This window comes from Macrobrachium nipponense, chromosome 2 (assembly GCF_015104395.2).
Source record: "Macrobrachium nipponense isolate FS-2020 chromosome 2, ASM1510439v2, whole genome shotgun sequence".
NCBI classification, from domain to species: Eukaryota; Metazoa; Arthropoda; class Malacostraca; order Decapoda; family Palaemonidae; genus Macrobrachium; species Macrobrachium nipponense.
In genome coordinates, this window is record NC_087201.1 from 92,506,312 (window position 1) to 92,528,347 (window position 22,036).

The 22,036-nt window shown below is 41.1% G+C and overlaps 1 protein-coding gene across 9 annotated transcripts in view; it reads left to right on the plus strand.

Annotated features, from left to right (window-relative positions):
- Nucleotides 1-3,219: 3,219 nt before the first annotated feature.
- The window catches only part of LOC135220788 (IQ motif and SEC7 domain-containing protein 1-like), a 192,586-nt gene continuing 173,769 nt past the window's right edge, over nt 3,220-22,036 (plus strand). For all 9 annotated transcript variants that reach the window (XR_010315799.1, XM_064258269.1, XM_064258270.1 and 6 more), the window contains exon 1: nt 3,220-3,521. Coding sequence is in view for 8 of the 9 variants with exons in the window: in XM_064258269.1 (XP_064114339.1) it covers nt 3,343-3,521 (179 nt within the window). In the remaining variant the exon portion in view is untranslated. The remainder of the gene's footprint in view (nt 3,522-22,036) is intronic.

Here is a 22,036-nt window from a genome sequence, read left to right on the forward strand (position 1 = left end):
AAGAAGTAAGGGGAGACACAATAAGCTTAAACAAGCACAGGGAGAAATAGAAAGAGCAAGGGACCCATTTGAAAGGCACATCCCATACACTACTATTAATGCTACTGCTCCCGTAAGAGCTGAAAAAAGTTCTGTGCCCACAAGTGTTTATAAACATCTACGAGCAATTTTGTAAACTGAATACGCCCTCGCTGCGTAACTTCATCGCACACGAGGTTCATCTGGGAAGCTAAACGATATTTCTCTCAAGCATTTTTTTCGAATGGCTCCAGTAAATTTGCATTTTGAATTTTTAATGTGCCATTTGATTCAATTTTGCATGTAAGAAAATATTCCAACATCGCTTTCCTATATTTGTTGTATTATTTAACCTCTCTCTTAGCGAGAAAACTTATAAATAAAATTGTGGGATTAAAAAATAAGTGGGTTTCGTGACTGACATGTTCTGACAGTAGGCATTTCAGTCAGCATTCATTCAAGAGGTAAATAGCATATTGGTGATATTTTATATCACAGCGCACAAAGATGTACTTTATAATTGTTGTTTAAAAGAGCGACTTTGACCTTGGTTCGTTTCAAACGAGAATGTTTGAGTTTCGCAACAAATTTTGGAAATGTATCAGGGTTCGAAAGTGAATAAAAAAAAATAATAGGCGTTTTGTTAGAGTTAACCCACCGTTCCTGATATAGCTACATCAGTGATGCTTTCATCATCTTTAAAACGCACCGCATTTACGGGAGTAGTGCCGTTCGTACACCTCACACGGTGCACTGTAGGCATTGCTTAAGGTTGTTTTGGAGCTTCGTCTCCTAGCTGCAACAACTTTCATTGCTTTTTACTGTACCTCCACTCATATTCTCTTTCATCCTTCCTTTTCAACCTCTGCCAACAATTGTTACCTAGCACAACAGTGAGGTTTTTTCATGTATCTTTAGAACCGTTTACTCTCAGTTTACCCTTCAGCGCTGAAAGACCTCAAAGGTACCAACGCTTGTCCTTTGGCCTAAATTCTATATGCTATTCGTCAAAGACCATATATCTCGATCTAGTCTTCCTCGTCCGTGAAAAAAATTTTCATGCAGATAGAGGAAAATGGGATGCAATTAACCACCTCTCAGTGGCGTGGTTGGTATGGTGTCGGCGTCCACCTCGGCGGTCGCGAGTTCGATTCTCGGCCATTTCCAATGAGGAGTGAGAGATCTGTATTTCTGGTGGTAGAAGTTCATTCTCGACGTGGTTCGGAAGTCACGTAAAGCTGTTGGTCCCGTTGCTGAATACCCGTTGGTTCCATGCAACGTAAAAAAACCATACGAACGAATTAACCTCCTCAGAAAAGTGGCCTTTGAAAGGAACACTTAGATAAGTACGAGTGCATAAAAGCAAGGCGTGATGCGACCTCCAGCTTACTTGGGATCCAAGCGGGATTTTCCTCTCACGCATAAGTTGTAAACTTTGTATTCCTAACTTAGCGTGAAGCGGTCTTCCTAATTAATACTCATACTTAATACCTAGCTGCTGCTTATACTAACAACAAGGATAAACTAAAAAGGACACAAACATGTTCATATATTCTTAGTTATAATCGAAACACAAAATAATCGAACAGAAACAGCCTAAATTCAGTACATCAAATAAATTAGAACATGCTAAAATTTATGGCCAAATAAGAGCCTTGTTTTACGAACGAAAATCATAATAGATACTCTATATTTTAGTATAATTTTTTTTGTACTATTCAACATGTGAATTTTTTTTATTTTTTACTTTTTCATTCTATTAAATAAATGATAAATAGTCTATCCTAAAATACCTGAATCGTTAACTCAGCGCCAAACACCTTTTTAGGCTCTTCCATAGGACTTTCCTACGGTCCCAACAACAAAGTATATTTTGTATGCTTACTCCCCGAGTAAGCGAAACTGCCTGTACTACAAAACTACATTGGTCAGAAGACCGGGACAACCTGAAGAGATAGCTCTAAAATGATCTACCAAATTATTTACCGAAGAGGCAACTGCAGGGTTTCATGGCTTGAAAAGTAGCCAAGGAAAATCAACAGTTGGGTCTATGACCAGGTAAAAACGTACATATTATTCCTTGATTTTTATATAATCCATGGTGATCCTACAGTGCATTTATTTAAAAGAAGCAGGCCCAAGGATTCTGTCTACTTCGTGTTACTCTTCCTGGTTGAGATTTAGTTTTTTTATTTTTTTTTATTTTACCTCCAGTCAAAAAAGGAAAAATAAAAAACGCTGTGGGTCATCTGAGATTTTCAAAAGTATATGATTTGGTTCTGCGGACAGTTTATCGTCTTCACCTTCGACGATGGTAGTAGGCTACATATGAATATATCTTTTCTTTCTGTTTGGGCAACCATTTAGTTTGTTTTGAATAATATTGTTTAACATTTATGGTGGTTCTAGCTGGAAACTAGTCTCATTTTTTATTTATAGGAATTCGCAGATTCATTTGCAAGCCCTTTTTTCATTTTGATTTCCAAATGAATGAAATTAATTAACAACAGACATTCTCTGCATAAATGAACTTCCTCATTACATCATCAGATATAGTTCTGTAGTCTTCTATTAATATTTTATGTGGATATGGTTGACCTTTTATTATTTCTTATTCTTCCTTAATGTCAAGTCTCTCACAGTGTTTAATATTTTTTTTACAGATATGATAGCTCTTACAAATAAAGATACATAGTTGTTTGATATTTGTATCAGCGAGATTTCACATTTCATTTAAGATTGAGACAAGAACTGAGTAAAGTTACGAGTAAAAAGCTTTCATGTTGTAGTGAAAATCAGGAAAAAGGCTTTGTCTTATTTGTGTAAGATAAAGAACGTTAGTGTTTATCCTTATGTTAAATTGCAGCGTGCTAAAATCCAAATAATAATCGTCTAAGATGCGCGACTTTCTGAGTAATACTTTGTAGTTTTCTGCCCAATCCATAGTGTAGTGTAAAAACAGCTGGAACAGCTCACCCACAGCGCCGGCGTAGGCAATAATAAGAACAGTTAATTATTTTTATCCTTAAATATCAGCTGAAAGATGACATTACCTATCAATACTTAATAATGCATGAGCCTGTCTTGATAAATTTCATTTTACGAAATGATTCGTGATGACATTGTCAATGCCGCTCATTTGAAGAGGAAATCCCTACATGGCAACTCGAACTTTGGCATCAAATGAATTTAGGTGACGTCACAGTTTACTATAAGATGTCATCGTGAGTGTACGTCGGGTGAAACGTTCTGTGAAAATTTGGTGAAAATCGAGTGCTTCGAGGTGTCACTGGGCTTTGCTTGGTGAAAAATCGTTGCCGAAATATGGAAGACAAAGACGCTCACATCGAGCGGCTCTCGAGAGAGTGCGAGGCGCTGAAAAAAGAGTTGGAAAAGTCCATGCAAGAGCGAGATGTTTTGTTGTGCGAAGTCAATCGTCTCAAGTTCGAACTTCAGATGTCGGATTTGAAGAGATTAAAGGAAGAGGAAGCCATTGAAGTCAGGTAAATGATGTGACCTAGAGTTTTTACACTGCCGAGTCAGATGCCTCCATCGCGGGGACATGACACTCGATGTGTCGAGTGATACAGGCCCAAGTTAAGACAGCTGACGAGGAGGAGCACGAGACCGAGACACTCTTCTTGAGGTCACCCTTACGACCAGAGAATACGATCGTGACGTTTAAGCATTTCCGCCTCGCCCACGCACCCCTTACTGGTCCCTTATCACCCTTTTCTTCACGGTACTATAGTACTCATACCCTCCCTCCCGAGGCTTAGGTTAAATCCCCCCCCCCCCCTTTAAAAATGCCTAAAGGACCTCATGGAGGATTACACATATTTCACCCTTTTTTCATTTTTTTCACGCTAATCCTCCTTCCCTCCCTCCTCAACCTTAGGTTAAATTTCCCCTCCCCCTCAAAAAAAAAAAAAAAAAAAAAAAAAAAAGGCTAGTCGACGGTCAGTTTACGATCGTAACCTTGGTCAGGTCCGGGCAAGACTCTTCCTCGTAGGCCCGTTGATACGATAGCTAGGTAGTAATGATTCTTCTTGGTACTTCTAAAGCAAAGCCCTAAGGAAATGTAGGCATTTTGTCCAGCTTACGTCAGCTCGACTTTGTTGTAGACTTATCTGTGTGTGTAACTTGTTGGGCGTTACTACCTAACTAAGCAATCACAGTGTGATTAGATTACCCTTATGTAAATAGATAATAGATTACCATTATTGGGAATTGCACCTGGTAGAAATCATGGGAGGCCTATATTAGTTCATAAAAAATAACAAATGCTACTAGGTAAACCAATGGCCCAGTTAAGTATGAATGTAATTTTTTTTTCCATATAGCCTAGGTTTTTGAAGGGATTTTCATAAAATTTCTTATTTACACAGAACATATAATTTTTGTGCCCAGGAAATATTTTCTGGTGATAGTGTTATTGGCATACTGAAGTTCTGGCATTCATATCCCTTGCAGACCTTTTATATATAACTACATATATATAATATATATATATATATATGATATCTATATATATATATATATATATATATATACACACACACACACACACACACACACACACATACCTATAGCCTATATCTTTCCCACCTTCACAAAATTTCAGCAAACTGAATTTTTGGATTTCCAGAATAGTCGGTACAAAAATCTTTAAAATTGAAGGAAACTTTTGGTTAATTTTATTTCAGAAGTGGTACAGTTTAACCTATCTTAATATAGGGTGTTGGGAACTAGCCTAACCTGACTGGGTGTTCAACCCCTAGCTAACTTGACTGTGATACAAATGTGCAAGGATGCCTTTCAATGATTTTGATACATAAGGCCCTAATTATTTCACATAGCTGTAAGGAATTTGAGAGAAATGTTTCATAAGATATTCTCAAATACCTGTTTCATCACTGATAGTATAAGAATTTTTGTTGGGTTTACTAATGGCTTTTAAATAACATAGGTTCGATGATGGGTAGCCAATCACAAGCAGAGGGTTTTGCAGATAAGGTAATGGCCAGAATCATTTGAAACACCAGTGAAAATACTAGAAAAAGGATTTCTATGGATAAAAAACACTGTTATTAATCTTACTGTGATTTTGACATATTTTTCCTTCATTGCCAATGGCTGTGCTTTGTTAAACCCAAGACTCGCCCCCTTTTTCTGAGCATTAATGGAAAATCAAAGTGGGAATGGAAATTTAGACTAGGGGAGAAGTATGAGTACAATACTACTGAAATGCCTCTGAATCTGAATCCAGGTTGCAATGGGGCATTCTGCCATCCCCAGGGGAGGAGGGAGCTAGTCTGACCAAAGTCTTTATGAAATATTGTGAAATTCTGTGAAAATACTGTGATACATACTAACCTAACCTGACTCAATGCATCTTACCGGACTTGGAAACCCCAACCCTCCAAACCTAAGCAGAGCCTGATGGTCATAAATTAAAAGTAATATTTGGTCACTGCATAATTATTGTAATTTTCATCAGCTTCCTCAACCTAACTTTTTGTTAAGGCCGAAGGTGCATGTTTTCAACTGCATTGCCATATTGATTTTAGATGTAACGTGTGTGTAATGAGTTAAACAAGTATTTCAAGTCTCACGTTTGTCAAAATCACATCAGCGATTATGAGAAAAACTAAATTTTACTTTTAAAGTTCCTAATCTACTTCCCAAAACATTTTGAAGTTGGTGGTCCCATGAAAATGAGGCTAATTTTCTATTAAATGAGCATAAAAAAAAAACCATAGCTGTATCTTTGGTCGAGTCAAAATCTCATTAAAATAATTTCTTATTAATTGATAATAACTGTTGCAGTTAAAATAAGATTGACAAAATGCAATATATTAGAGGAGTACTACTGGAAGAAACTTGAATAATATTGCATATTTAAGGAGAATCATAATTTCTGCAGCATTTCATTATCTTGGTTACTATATTACAGCAGTGTTGTTTGAAAAGAAAAAGGGAATTGAATTTTACTATGATTATTATTGACCATGGTATTTATGACAGATCTTATGAACCTCACTGTGGTTTTGACAAATTTGTCCGTCATTGCCAATGGCAGTGCTTTGTTAAACCCATGACTTGCCCCTTTTTCTGAGCAGTAAGGGAAAATCAAAGTGGAAATGGAGATTTAGGCTGGGGAAAAGTATGAGTGCAATTCGGAAATGCATCTGGAACCAGCTTGCAGTGCGGCATTCTACCATCCCCAGGGGATAAGGAAGCTACCTTGACCAAAGGCTCTATGAATTATTGTGAAATACTGTGTGCATACTAACCTAACCTTTTGAAACTTAATCAGGCTTGAGGCATCTTTCCTGACTTGGAAACCCCATCTCTCTAAACCTAAGCAGAGCCTGATGGTCTTAAATAACAAATTTTTGGCCACTTTTAACCATCATACTTAACCTAACTTTTCCCCAAGGCTGAAGATAAATTTTTTTCACTGCATTCCCATATTATTTTTAGATGTACAGGCGGTCCCTGGGTTACGACGGTCTCGGCTTACGACGTTCCGAGGTTACGACACTTTTCAATTATATTCATCAGTCATTATTTCCAGGGTTACAACGCATGTTCCAGGGTTATGACGCCTACAACGCTCATCTGGTAGATGAAATATGACACCAAAAATGCAAAATAATCAATATTTGAAGGTTTTTTTGATGAAAAATGCTATAAGAATGCAATTTACATAGTTTTTAATGCACCCAAAGCATTAAAAGTAAGGTTTTTTAGGATTTTTGACGATGTTCCGGCTTACGACGTTTTTCGGCTTACGACTCGTCTCAAGAACGGAACCCCTGTCGTAACCAGGGGACTGCCTGTAAAGTGTGCGTAATATTTCAAAATCAAGTTTCTCAGAATTGCATCAGAAATTATCAGAAAAACTAAATTCTACTTTTTAAGTAATCTACTTCCCAAATAGATCAAGCTACAGCGCACATTTTTCAATACTTCGTTTGTACTGCTCCAAATTAATTGTTCACATGCATACAGTCCTTTTGGTATTTTGAAGTTGGTCCCATGAAACTGGGGCAAATTTTCTATGAAATGAGCATAAAAAACAATCGTAGCCATCTTTACATTTGGTTGAATCACAAAATCTCGTTAAAAATCATTCCTTATTATTTGATAGTAACTGTTGCAGTTGGAAAAAGGTAGACAAAATGCAGTATTTTAGATGATTACCACTGGGAGATGCCTGAATAATGTTGCCTATTTAAGGAGAGTCATAATTTTAGCAGCCTACCATTATCTTGGTAACTATATTACTATAGTAGATTCACATCAACCATGCATCTGATGTCTAGGCCAGTCCCTTACGATGCTCCTGATTGGCTGTTGATAAGCCAATCGCAGGACTGGAAACCCTCAGTCTCTCTCAAGAGTTCACACAGGCAGGTTGTGTGTTCCACCTCTCTTGAGGGATACGTCTTTCTAAAGTATCCCTCAGGAGAAGTGGAGCATACATCCTGCCTATGTGAACTCTCGAGAGAGACTGAGATTTCCAGCTCTGTGATTGGCTTATCAACAGCCAATCAGGAGGGTTGTAAGGTGACCTAGACATCAGATGCATAGTTGATGTGAATCTATTATAGCAATTTTGTTCAAAAGGTAAAAGAGAATTAGATTTTACTATGATTAATATTGACTATATTATTTATGACAGGTCTTAAAGATTTGCAGTACCATTGATTTTTTGGCCGTTTTTCTTTCCATTGGCAGGTCCTTTTATATGTGACCCAGTGATTTCATACATCCTTAACCTACCTGCTGATAGGTAACTGTTTTGTTACAAGCTTCAAAGTGGGACCAGATTTGTCTGAAGGTATATTTGTAAAGAAGACTTCCAGAATTTACTATATTTATCTGGTTAGACATCTTCATATGTACCTGTAGCTACTTACCAGCAGTCTTTAAGTGGGGTAATTTTCCTTGAATAGGTGGCTCTGGCTGTTCACCTGTTGCTATACTGTTTGCTCAGGTTAGGTAGTCCCAGTATCCATTTGAATTGTTTTAGGTTTGTTTCATGTGTCTGTTGGTATTGAGGCTAATATAAATGTGTTCTTTATACATTTGTAATTTGTTCCATTGAATGACCCTTGAGTTTCATTTGTGCATATGGATTTGTTTCATTAAAGCTATGGAATTTCCTTGACTAATGTTTAGCCCAGTGATCATTCTGGTAAAACACATTCCAGTAGTCTTACTTAAGCTAGTTTTATGGATTGCACTGTCATTAACCTAAATGCAGTTTGTATATTGATATAGTTCTCCTTTACTTCACCGTAATTACTTGTGTCCCTTATATTTTCTGAGTAATATTCTTACTCACTAAATTTCAGGAAAACATATGCTTTTAAATATAATATTCATATTAATGTCAGAGGTGATTATTACCTTATGCAGCAAGCAACACTGGTGAAGACTTGCCCGCATCTTGAGGTTTGTGCCTGTGAAGACAAACTATTGTTTTTTTTGTAGGAGTATTTTCATATCCAAGCTGAAATATGTTAACAAATTAGTAAACTAACAGCTGCAGGTGAGTGGTAGGGATGTCTACTCTTCACCTATTGTACAGTAAAAAATAATGTACAATAGGTGATGAGCTGACATCCCTACCACTCACCTGCAGCTGTTAGTTTACTAATTTGTTAACATATTTCAGCTTGGATATAAAAATACTCCTACAGAAAAGAAGTGAAGCTACAGATTTCAGAGGATTTTGTTCAAAATTCTCAAACTGGCAACTACAACACATAGCTGAAAAACTTTTTTTTTTCTACATTGAGAGCTCTTATCAAGCAAAATAAAGCTAATATGTGATGCACAAATATCAAATCTATTATATTTGTAACAATCATAAGAAAAAATTATGGTAATAGTAATTATTTTAAAGTATAGTAATTACTTCAAACTATAGAGATGAAACAATTTGAAATTTTTGTTCAACACAGGATTACCAACATTACCCATGTATGTTTCCAGCAATGTGGAAACAAATATTTAATATCATAGTTAGTGTATTGTCAATTATTTTAGCGAAGATACATAAAACCATTCAAGTATCGTATCAATAGATTGTAAAGGGAAAATCGCCGCAGCACTAAACATAATCTACCATGAATGCACCTAGATTCAACAGAGAAGTTGTGTTTGGTTGGTAGTTCTGATTTTAGCTTCTAGGACCGAGCATGAAACACCATCTTCGAGAAAGGCTCTAACTGCTGCAGCTGCCTTCAGGTGACTAGGCCTAGTTCCGGGCACAGCAAGGATTACAATGCAGGGCCGCTGTCTGTTACTTAGGCAAAGATAGAACCATTAGGACTGACACCAGGACCTGTCCTTGCACTTGGGAAACGGGCTCACTATATAAGAAATAAGAAAGACAGTCGCAAGCAACCAGAACACCTGTAAAATCACCACCTGGTTAAGTCGGGAGATGACAGACTCCACCACCCCTACCCCCCCTCTACCTCTACCTCTACCCACAATCCTAACTCCACTTTTTTCACTTCAACCTTTTACCTCAGATCTCCTAATCATATATATATATATATATATATATATATATATATATATATATATATATATATATATATATACACATATACACAAAGTATATATAAAGCACCCCGAGCATGACCAATAGGCCTAGTGCTCGATTCTTAAAACAGGCCTCTGGTTATTCCTGACTAGATAAAAAGGTCCTGAGAGAGAGAGAGAGAGAGAGAGAGAGAGAGAGAGAGAGAGAGAGAGCATAACAGGAGATACTTGGATTAAAATAATGCCCGCCAAGCATATTCACACTCTCGATCATATAGACAAGAATAGTCTCACTTAAGCACTGAAAAAAAAATGTGGAACCTAGAAAATACTTGTTTGATGCGACCCTGAACGCAATTCCACTTGCAAAAATTTGCAAAATTGAGGAATTCGATGAAATTATTAACTAACAAGCTGGAAAATATATTTCCTTGATTCTTGAATAGGCCTAACCATGTAGCCAATGTTAAATGCGCATATAACTTGGATTTCGTTTTTTTTTCTCATTAACTTATGTCTTATTTATATTTCATTTAATCAGATGCTAAACTTCTTTGTGCTTTATCAAAATAAATCATAATAACTTTCGATATAACGCTATAAAAGTAGAAAGTTAATTTACAAATCATATTAGGCCAATGCTTATGCACTTGGTTCCTGCTGCCACTCTATGGTGAACACTTGATATCACACATTGAGAGGCAGATGTTTTTATGGGGAATTTTTTTTTTTAATAAACAATTATTGAACTAACAGTGATCATTCACTGGGGAAATACTTTCTGTGCTTCTACAGTTAATCACTCATACGTATTATCAGATACGTAAAGAGGATGACAATAATTGGAATAAAATATACTAACTGGCAACCCCACGAGATTTTCTAAAGAAGTACGATCAATTTTGAAATTTGTCGCTTCACTTCTGGAATTTACTGTACGTTCCAATTTTTTTCATCCCCTGTAAAGAGAGTACAGTGGACCCCCCGTATTCGCGTTCTCCGGATTCGCGGACTCACACATTCGCGGATTTCTCTCGGGAACGTTTCCCTGCATTATTTGCGGAAAATTCACGCTTTCGCGGTATTTTTCTATGAGAAATATCCACAAATTCCTGGTTTTTGTTATCAATTTCATCATAAAATGCACTTTTTGTGATAAAACTATTAAAAAAACCAAGTATGTAAATTTTTAGTGATTTTTCTTAAGTTTTAACTTACAAAATAGGCTGTTTTTAGCGTTTTTATAGGGGTTCCAAACATTCGCGGATTCTAACTATTCGCGGGGGGTGGGGGGGGGGGGGTGTCTGGTACGCATCCCCCGCGAATACAGGGGGACCACTGTATGCTTCTAATGCTATGGACCTGTTTTGTAAAGTTTGGAGAGTATTTTGTATCACTGTTAGACAAACTGAGTTGTGACTTTTGGCTGTGGGGTTCTTGATTTTTGTATGTTGGATAGCTTTTTCAAGGGGAATAGAATTTTTGTGCAAAAGAGTGTATGTGTGTGAAGACTACGTTGGTGTGTCACCACCTCAGTTGGTATAGTCATGACCAAGGATTATAAGACCCAAAACCAATCACTGGCATCTTAGGGGTTAACACTACCCATAACTACCACTTCTGCCTTGGCTTCTCAGCCAGGGTATACTATTCTAGTAGAGGAGACTCAACTCATACCTTCTTGTGGATGTGTAAGGCTTTGTGTTCATCTCTGGACTTGCCCAAAGATTTTTCCTTCTTGTCCTTTGACTTCTGCTTGCAACCCCTTGGCTCCTGCTTTAATTGTTGAAGTGCATCTTTCACTGTTTCAGTATCCAAAAGTTGTTTTGCACACTTGCCTTGAGAGTTCTTTGCCATAGTTGAAGTTGGGAGTAAGAGGCTAAGTGAGAGCAAGCGAAAGAAACCTTTTGCCCCTCTTCTTCCTTAACCTCTTTTTCTTCCTCCTCCTCTTTTTCTTCCTCCTCCTCCCCTTCCACTGTCTTTGGACAGGTGTGGTATCCCTAAAAAATAGTTGTATTAGATATGCAATGAAATATGGCCTGGAAACCCATTAGGTTTAAAAAAAAAAAAATCTCAGTTGAATCTCAGTGACGTAAGTTTTTGCTTTCAGTTTTGTTGCACCATCATTTGAAATAGCAAAAACTACATGAGATATTTTCACTTCTTTCATGTGATAACTCAATTAAAGGATGCAAGCCTTCCTTATCAATAGTTAAACAACTCTTGTTATCTAAAATTGTATTCCGATGTGAATTATTCGGTGTCTCAATTCAAGCCAAATTTTCAGAACTAAATAGATATAGGTAAGGCCATTTACTTGATCATATGGAAATGCACCAAATCAAAATCTGGGTTAACTCTTATGGTTTTCCCTTATGTATGTACGATATGTCAGGTGACTAGAGGGCCTCTGTGAAAGTACACAACTTGTTTTTTCTGTACTGTACTTTCTATTCCACAAATTTCTACACATCTACAGCCTCCCTTCTCATAGTTCTCATGCCAGTAGGTCTAGGCCTTCCAACTTTTGGTGCCCACAGGAACCTAACAAACCCTGTCATGCACTATTCTACCAAGGTTTGTGCAAAAGACGTGTCCAAGCCATCTCCATCTCCCTTTCATCGTTATCCCATTTACAGATGGAACTTCATAATATCTTGTGTGGTATTATTGCTAACTCCAGTCTACCACCTGACTTCTAATATTCGTAAAAATTCATGTCTATATTCAGCTTGTCCTGTTTGCTTCAATTGCCAATTATAGTCTTTCTTAATTCCAGTTCAAGAGAAACTGTACTGGATATCGTTGCTCCTCAATATTTTAAGGGGCCGGCCGGAACCCCTATATATGGGGGTATAGGACAAAAAATGCAAAGTCATGAAAAAATTCATGGAGCTTCATATGGCAATTGAGAATACGTATACAAAATATTTCGTCAAAATTCCTCTTACTTTCGTAGTTACAGGGTAATTAGTGAACGTAACTCAATAAGCCTAAAACATTGATCCGTACAAGAAAATGCAATATTTCTTCTATTATCGTAAATTTTGATAATTATTGTCAAAGGAATTGGGAGAAATAGCATATATAGACATTCCCCGAGTCGAGAAGGGAGACTTCACTTCAGTCAGCTACCAAGTCCAACCATCAGTGCGAGCACAAACTTCAAGTAGTCTACACGTTCGATTTCACCTCTGACATTTGCTTGCTTTTACGTATGTTTCTGTATGTTTCGGCAAGAATTTCATCATGCCAATGAGGAAAAGACAAGGAAAACATCTCGCTAACATACAAACGAAGAAAAATCGCTCAAGTATTATTACAGAATATCGTAATATACACGTAGTTAGTGAAGAGAGAGGGGAGGGTTGCGTAGTAACGCCCCCGTCTTGCCTGACAGCACACGTCACACTGTGCCCAAGGCTACGATCTTTGAGCAAAGAGATCTTCATTTATGATAAATAACAAAGTTTTGGTATTTTAATACCCAAAATGGAATATGAAATTCATAATAATCATGATTTATTAAATTGTCTTTGTAAAAAGAGAGTACACCTTCGAGTTTCACCTCTGACATTCTCTTGCATTTACGTTTGTTTATCTTTGTTTCGGCAAGAATTTCATCATGCCAAAGAGGAAAAGACAAGGAAAACATCTCGCTAACATACAGAAGAAGAAAATTCGCTGTAATAAGCCGAGTTAGTGAAGGGAAGAGAGTTGCGTAGGAAGGAGTGCCCCATCTTGCCTCAAGCAGTGCCCCAGGCTACGATATATGAGGAAAGGGATCATCATTTATGATTGAATTATGATAAATAAAGTAGTTTTGGTTTATTAATACACAAAAAAGAAATATACATTCATAATAATCATTATTTATTAACATTGTCTTTATAGAAATACAAAGGAAAACTTTGAACGCCCGTATCTCAAAACTATACTTATTGACCTTCAAAATCTATCTTCTCACTTAGTTTTAAAGCTATAACATTGGAATTTGGTATATAACTCAGAAAGACATCATAGAACAATCAAATAGAGGCCTTTTTTCCAATTTTTGTTTTGTCTTTTTTTTATAAATTTTTTTCTCTTGATTTATAGGGTTTATTTTTTTACCATATTGAAAAATTCATATCTAGCAAAACAGTGACTTTTAGAAAAAAACTCCTCACTCGATTGGAGGTCTACATCAGGTCTATTTATGGTAGTAATCCTAGGTCTTAATATTAAATATCAAGGGAGGAGATAGAATTTGAAAAATGGTTATTTTCGGGATAAATCGCCCTGGTGTCACAAAACCGAAGGTCAGAGGCGAAAAAAATATGCGGTTTGGAGATGTCCCAAGTCACCTTATTAAGTGGTATGAATATCAAAGTCCTGTCCTTAAAAAATGGCATAAGCCGGCCGGCCCCCTTAAAGATTCAGTCTCATCAATCCTCTCTCCATCCAGTGCTATTTCTTGCACATACTGTCTTCATTCCTTTTGTTTTTCTTAGGTTTGTTTTTATCTGCAGTTGTCTAGAGATATGATGCATTCTGTGATGCAATCTGCTTCCATTCTCGGCAGGGTGCTGATAACCACCATTAACTGAAACTGCCTTTCATGGTGCTTCTGGCACTGATAACCGGTAAATGGCGCCTCTGTTAGATATGTTGAGGCACCTTAACTCTTATCGTGCCTTGTGGTGCCGATGACCAAAACTCTGCCTATTATGGTGCTAGACAAGCCCCATAAAACCAGATCGCCAGTAACTGGGTCCACTGATAACCAGGGAATGGTTATATAATTGAATCATGGAAAATTTAGAATGTGATGAATATATAAATACAGTGGACCCCCGTATTTGTGTTCTCCAGATTCGCGGACTCACACATTTGCAGATTTCTCTTGGGAACGTTTCCCCGCATTATTCGCGGAAAATTCGCGCATTCGTGGTATTTTTCTATGATAAATATCCACAAATTCCTGGTTTGTTCATGAAACTTACCTGTCAGATATATATATAGCTGTATTCTCTGAAGTCCGACAGAATTTCTAAAAACTTACGACACACGTAGTGGGAGTAGGGTGGTTAGTACCCATTCCTGCCGCTGGGAGGCGGGTATCAGGAACCATTCCCATTTTCTATCAGATTTCTTCTGAGGCTACCAAAGGCTTTGGTTGATCCTCACACAGTATGTAAGAGTTGTAGGGGACAAGTGTGTACGTATGATTTTCGCTGCACTGAATGCGAAAGTTTAACTGATTTGCAATGGAAGACATATGAATCCTACGTTAATAAATTAGAGCGTGACAGGATCAGGAGGTCTTCCTCCAGGAGTAAATCTGGTAGCAGACAGGGTATTACTGTATCCCCTTCTAACCCTCCTGTAGAGTTTGTAACTCCTAACCCCGTAGTGTTGCCTTCGGGCCCTCAAGTGGTGTCTGCGGAGGGTAATGCCCTTTTGCTTATTCTGGATTCGTTGAAGACGCTAGAATCCAAAGTGCTTGCCCTTGAAAATAGGCAAAATGCTAAGTGCAGTGATAGTGCCCCTAGTGAAGTGGAGGGGGCGTCAGATCGGCCCTATAGCGCCTCTAGGCTGGGACCTCTGCCGGACTCCCAGGACTCAGGGAGAGGGCATGTCGAAGGCCGAAGGAGGGTTACGGGGATCCCCCACCGTTCTGGCGTCCCTTCAGCAGTTCCTGTAGACGCTTCCCAGGCTGCTAAGGAGCGTGCTCGAGCACGCCTCCTTATGGATTGTTTTTCATCCTCCGACGCGTCCTCTCCGCCCAAGGGGTGGGAATCTCGTCCGAATTCGCGGCCTCTGAAGAGGACCTTCCAAGATCAAGACGCTTCACGTCATGCTCTGTCTGATTGGCGGTCTTCTCCGGAAAGCGTAGCTTTTCCGCCCCAGAAGAAGACTAGGACGTCATCTGACGATGACGCCTTCGAACGCCCCAGTCGCTCTAGAGCCAGGGCTTTTCCTGTGAGAAGGAAGAAGGCGTCCCCTCGCCCCTCGCCTTCTCACAGGCACAGCTCTTCTCCTCGTAAGGAGACTTCACAGACTGAGATCATCCTCGCTATGCAACGTCAACTGGATGCGTTGCTCAAGCAGGAGGAGACGGTTCCTCGTCACAGGAAGGACGACAGACTGCCGATCAAAAGGACCAGACAGTCTCCTCCACCTTCTCCTCGTTCTTCTCCGTCTCCTGGTTTTTCGCCCTCTAGACTTCGTTCTTCTCCCCAGTGCTCGTCTAGAGGTGGCGGTAGACGTCATCTGACTCTTGCTCCCTTGGAGAGAGAGAGGTCTCATCGCGCTCCCCTCTCTTCTCGGCGAGAGGACGATCGGTATTCCGATCTCGACGCTTTTGCTGACGACGAAGTTGTACCTGTTGGACGGACTTCAGTACGTGTTGATCCTCGTAGTAAGGAAAGAGCGTCTTCCTTTTCTGCTCCTCTTCGACCTGCTCGTGTCGACGCTCAACGTGACGCTCGTCAGGATGCAGGACCTGACTCTTCGCGGGACGTTCGTAGGGACGCTTCACGGGACGTTCGAAGGGACGCTTCGCTCGACGCTCGTTTGGACGCTTCGCTTCGACGCTAGGATGGACGCTCCGCTGGACGCTTGTAGAGAAGTTCGTAAGATCGCTTTGGACGCGAACGTGGAAGTTCGCTCTCACTCGGACGCTTTTCCCGAGTCTCTTGCTGATGCTTCACAACTTCGTGCAACATCACGTTCACTACAAGCTTTGGTTTCTGACCCTGTGACTGTGAAGGATTCTGTTTCGGGTGCGCTCCCCACTTCTTCTCGACATCGTTCGGATATGAGACTCGGGGCGAAAGGACTTTTGCCTCTTCCTTCGGGGTTTCACTCTGGTAAGGAAGAAGGGGAGTTAAGCTGTTCCTCTGAAGATGTTGACGGAGAACAGCCTTCGACGTCTGCTTCATTGGACTACCAAGTCTTGGCTCGGCTTCTCCGTGATTCGTTCGGGGATACCTTCCTTCCTTCTGCTCCTCCTTCACCTCCCTCGCAGTTTTCTTCGTCGAAAGCAAGCAAGACGCCTGGTTTTGTTAAAATGAAGACTTCGCTATCGACCAAGAGGGCTTTCCGTAAGGTCAACACCTGGATGGAATCTAGGAAAGCACAAGGAAGGACCACTTTCGCCCTGCCTCCGTCTAGACTTAGCGGTAAGGCAGGGATGTGGTACGAAACTGGTGAAGAGTTGGGACTGAAGGTTCCTACTTCGGCGCAAGGAGATTTCGCTAGCGTTGTGGATGCCTCTAGGAGATCTCTCTTAGCTTCAGCTAAAGTTTCGTGGACGACTTCAGAACTGGATCATCTTTTGAAGGGCCTTTTCAGGTCCTTGGAAGTCTTCAACTTCTTAGACTGGTGTCTGGGAGTGTTAGACAACCAGTCTCGTAAGCCAGATTCTATTAGCCTCGGGGAGCTGTCCAGTGTATTGTCGTGCATGGACAAGGCCGTCAGGGATGGCTCGGAGGAGTTAGCCTCTCATTTTTCTGCAGGCGTTTTGAAGAAGAGATCGCTTTATTGCAATTTTGCAGCTAAATCTGTCTCTCCATCACAGAGGGCAGAGCTTTTGTATGTGCCTTTTTCGAGCCATCTCTTCCCCCAGGCTATGGTGAAGGATCTGGCAGTAAGCCTTCAAGAAAAAGCCACTCAAGATCTTTTGGCTCAGTCGTCGTGACGTCCTACTGGCCCTTCCACGTCTTCAGGAGGCCAGTCTCTTAGAGAGCAGAAGCCTTTTCGTGGAGGAACTTCAGCTAGATCTTCACCCCGAGGAAGAAGTCTTCCTAGAGGTAGAGCCCCGGCTAAGTCTAGGGGCAAGAAATGAGAGATCCGTCCTTCAGTCGCCGGTAGGAGCCAGGCTGCAGTTGTTCGTAGAAGCCTGGAGAGAGAGAGAGGCGGACACCTGGTCTCTCAACATCATAGAGAAGGGGTACAAAATCCCTTTCGTAAAGTCGCCCCCGCTGACTTCCACTCCCAGGGACTTGTCCCCGTCGTATCCTCGAGATAACCGGAAGATACTTTTCGATCTGCTCGAGCAGATGCTCGAGAAGGGAGCAGTGGAAGAGGTCTTAGACCTGGCAACGCCAGGATTTTACAACAGATTGTTTCTAGTTCCGAAACAGTCGGGAGGGTGGCGGCCGGTCTTGGACGTAAGTCGTCTGAACCTCTTTATAGAGAAGCAGAGGTTCAAGATGGAGACACCTCAGTCAGTTCTGGGGGCCTTTAGACCTGGAGATTGGATGGTATCACTCGACCTTCAGGGCGCCTACTTTCACGTCCCGATACATCCCCAATCAATGAAGTACCTTTGCTTCGTCCTGAAAGGAAAGGTATTTCAGTTCAGGGCTCTTTGTTTCGGACTGAGTACGGCCCCATTTGTGTTCACCATCTTAATGAAGAATGTGGCGAGGTGGCTCCATCTTTCCAACATCAGGATCTCGCTCTATCTGGACGACTGGCTCATACGAGCCTCTTCGCAGACCCGGTGCCTGAAGGACCTGCAAACGACTCTGTCTTCAGCTGCGTCCCTGGGACTTCTGGTAAACTTCGAAAAGTCACATGTGACCCCAACACAGTCCATCGTGTATCTGGGGATTCAGATGGATTCAGTGGCTTTTCGGGCTTTTCCGTCCCAGGAACGTCAGCAACAAGGCATAGAAAAAGTGTCAGCCTTTCTAGGGAAGGATTCATGCTCGGTGAGGGAATGGATGAGTCTGCTGGGGACCATTTCCTCGCTGGAGAAGTTTGTTTCCCTGGGGAGGCTACACCTCCGACCTCTTCAGTTCTTCTTGTCGGACAGCTGGACAGACAAGGACAACCTCGACATGATTTTAACCATCTCAGAAGAGGTAAAGAGCCATCTAAGATGGTGGCTCGATCCGTTGAAGCTGTCAGAGGGCATGTCCCTCAAGCTTCGGAACCTCGACCTAGTGTTGCTCTCCGACGCGTCATCCACGGGGTGGGGAGCAACACTAGGAGGGGAGGAAGTGTCAGGCACCTGGAGAGGGGAACAGGTAGCCTGGCATTTCAACTTCAAAGAGCTGGCAGCGGTTCAGTTAGCGCTCCGGTTCTTTCCAGACAAAGTCTCCCGTCGCGTAGTCCAAGTCAACTCGGACAACACCACAGCCCTGGCATACTTGAAGAAGCAAGGAGGAACGCACTCTCGCTCCCTGTTCGCTCTAGCGAAAGAGATTCTTCTTTGGGCGAAGGCGAGAGAAGTCACGATCTTAACAAGGTTCATTGCCGGAGTCGAGAACGTCCGTGCGGATCTCCTCAGTCGACAAGGACAATTGCTGCCGACAGAGTGGACCCTCTATCAGGACGTATGCCAGGAGCTGTGGGGTCTTTGGGGATGTCCTTTGGTGAACATTTTCGCGACATCAAGAACGGCGAGACTTCCTCTTTACTGCTCCCTGGTTCTCGATCCGGGAGCAGTAGCAGTAGACGCCCTTTTATGGGATTGGACGGGCCTAGACCTCTACGCATTTCCCCCCTTCAAGATTGTGGGGGAAGTGATAAGAAAGTTTGCAGCTTCGGAAGGGACGAGGTTGATGTTAATCGCCCCCTTTTGGCCCGCAGCAGACTGGTTCACAGAGGTGATGTCCTTCCTGGTAGATTTTCCGAGATCTCTTCCGTTAAGGAGAGATCTACTCAAACAGCCCCACTTCGAGAGGTACCACAAAAACCTCTCTGCTCTGAGTCTGACTGCGTTCAGACTATCCAGAAGCTGGCCAGAGCGAGAGGTTTTTCGAAACCTGTGGCTAAAGCTATCGCCACCGCGAGGAGACCATCATCAATCGCGGTGTACCAATCGAAGTGGGCAGCTTTTAGGAGCTGGTGTAAGAAGAAAGGAGTTTCCTCTACCACGACCTCTGTGAGCCAGATCGCCGACTTCCTACTTTATCTCAGACGAGATTTGAAGCTTGCAGTGTCAACCATTAAGGGCTACAGAAGTGTTTTATCTGTGGTTTTTCGCCATAGAGGTCTAGACCTAGCTAATAACAAAGATCTCCATGATCTATTGAGATCTTTTGAGACCACTAAGGTGCCTCTACCTAAGTTGCCTTCTTGGAACTTAGACGTGGTCCTGAAGTTTTTAATGTCAAGTCGCTTTGAACCTCTTCACACTGCGTCTTTGCGAGACTTGACGAAGAAGACTGTATTCTTAACTGCTCTGGCGACGGCGAAGAGAGTTAGCGAGATACAAGCTATTAGTAAGCACGTCGGCTTCAAAGGGCATAATGCGGTCTGCTCTTTGGGAATGACGTTTCTGGCTAAGAATGAAAACCCCTCCAACCCTTGGCCTAAGGCGTTTGAGATCAAGGGTATGGCAGAGATCATTGGTCAAGAGCCAGAAAGAGTCCTGTGTCCTGTCAGGGTTCTAAGAGAATACCTTCGGAGAACAAGGAATTGTAGAGGTTCTGCGGAGAACTTATGGTGTTCGGTCAAGGGACCAGATATGCCCATGTCCAAGAATGCGCTGGCATTCTTTTTAAGGAACACCATAAAGGAGGCGCACTCATCTTGCAAGGATAGTGACTTTGGACTGTTGAGAGTAAATGCTCACGAAGTGAGGGCTATTTCGACCTCGATAGCCTTCCAGAAAAATATGGCCCTCAAAGACATTTTGAGTGCCACTTTTTGGAGGAGTAACTCGGTGTTCGCCTCGCACTACCTATGGGAGGTGAGAACGACGTACGAAAACTGTTACTCTCTTGGGCCATACGTCGCCGCAGACACTATTTTGGGGGCAGGAGCTAGCACTCATCCTTTCCCATAGAAAAGGGTAGGTGAGTTTTTTAGTCTTTGTTTTGTTTATGGTTGTAGGGTCGGCCGCCAAATGCGGACTTCCCTTCTATTAGCCTTTTTATGTGGGAGTATTTTGTTAGGCTAACTTAGGTGGTGGTTTTGCCTCGTTGCCCTCAGAAGTATGGTCATGGTCTAGTCACATTGTGGTCACGTCCCCGTTGACAGATCATCTAGAGCGCACCAACTACTACACAGGTCACTACCTTGTTGGTAACTCTAGTGAAGCAGATGCAGGCTTGGGTGACAGTAATCACGAAGTCAGCTATGCTAACAGGTAAGGAACCAAGATGTCAATCATCTACATGTATGTGTTTCCTAAAATCCTTTTCTGTCTCTCCCACCGCCAAAGGTGGGATTCAGCTATATATATATATATATATATCTGACAGGTAAGTTTCATGAACAAAATGATATTGTTAAGATACAATAAAGTTTGTTCATACTTTCCTGGCAGATATATATATTTAAAGTACCATCCACCTCCCCTCAGGAGACAGTGGAGATAGAAATCTGATAGAAAATGGGAATGGTAACTGATACCCGCCTCCCAGCGGCGGGAATGGGTACTAACCACCCTACTCCCACTACGTGTGTCGTAAGTTTTTAGAAATTCTGTCGGACTTCAGAGAATACAGCTATATATATATCTGCCAGGTAAGTATGAACAAACTTTATTGTATCTTAACAATATCATTTTTTTTTATGAATTTCATCATAAAATGCAATATTTATGATAAAACTATTAAAAAAACCAAGCATGAAAATTTGTAGTGGGTTTTTCTTGAGTTTTAACTAACAAAATAGGCTATTTTTAGTGTTTTTATAGGGGTTCCAAACATTCGCGGGTTCTAACTATTCACGGGGCGGGGTCTGGTACGCATCCCCCTCGAATATGGGGGGGACCACTGTAAATGCAAATTCCATGAAGGAAAGTGAAACAGTGGAGTACTGCTGCAATGCCTTAACGACTCTCAACCTTTACTAAGCAGTCTGATAAAAATATATATTAAGTTTACAAAGAAAGCTCATATAAAGGAAAATATGTACCTGGAATCCAACACTCCTGAAGTATTAGTAGACATATCCAAAGCAAGGGTACAATTTAAGAGGTTAAGAAAAGGTTAAGTTCAACTGCTCGGAAGCAGGGACAAGAGAATTAAAAGATTATACAGGGCGGTAACTGACCAGAAAAAAAAAAAGTTATAAAAGTACAATTCAATAAATCTCCTTTTGGTAAACAATATCAGTTTTTTTGCAAAGTGAGCATTTTAACCTTCTTTAATTATAAAAATATTTCTGGGCTCAGCTCGTGTCGCTTGCGCGAAATATCCTTTAATCTATTATTTCTAGGGTAAATGTACTAACACATACCAGAGAATAAATAAAATAAAGAAAAAGGTCAGTATGACTGACTCGCTCACCCTCTAGGAGGGTGTCGGTATGAACACTAGGCGAGTGAGACCACTACCACGAGCCAAATGCCAATAGAAATCTCCCACTACAAAACCCTCCAAGAGGGGAGCCGTCCCACAGAGGGAGCAGCTCGTACTACTACTACACCATCCCATGCTTGCGACTGCTGCGCCTCTAGTGGCCATCCTTTAAAAGTTAGCGCCAGGAGCCACACGTGCTAATT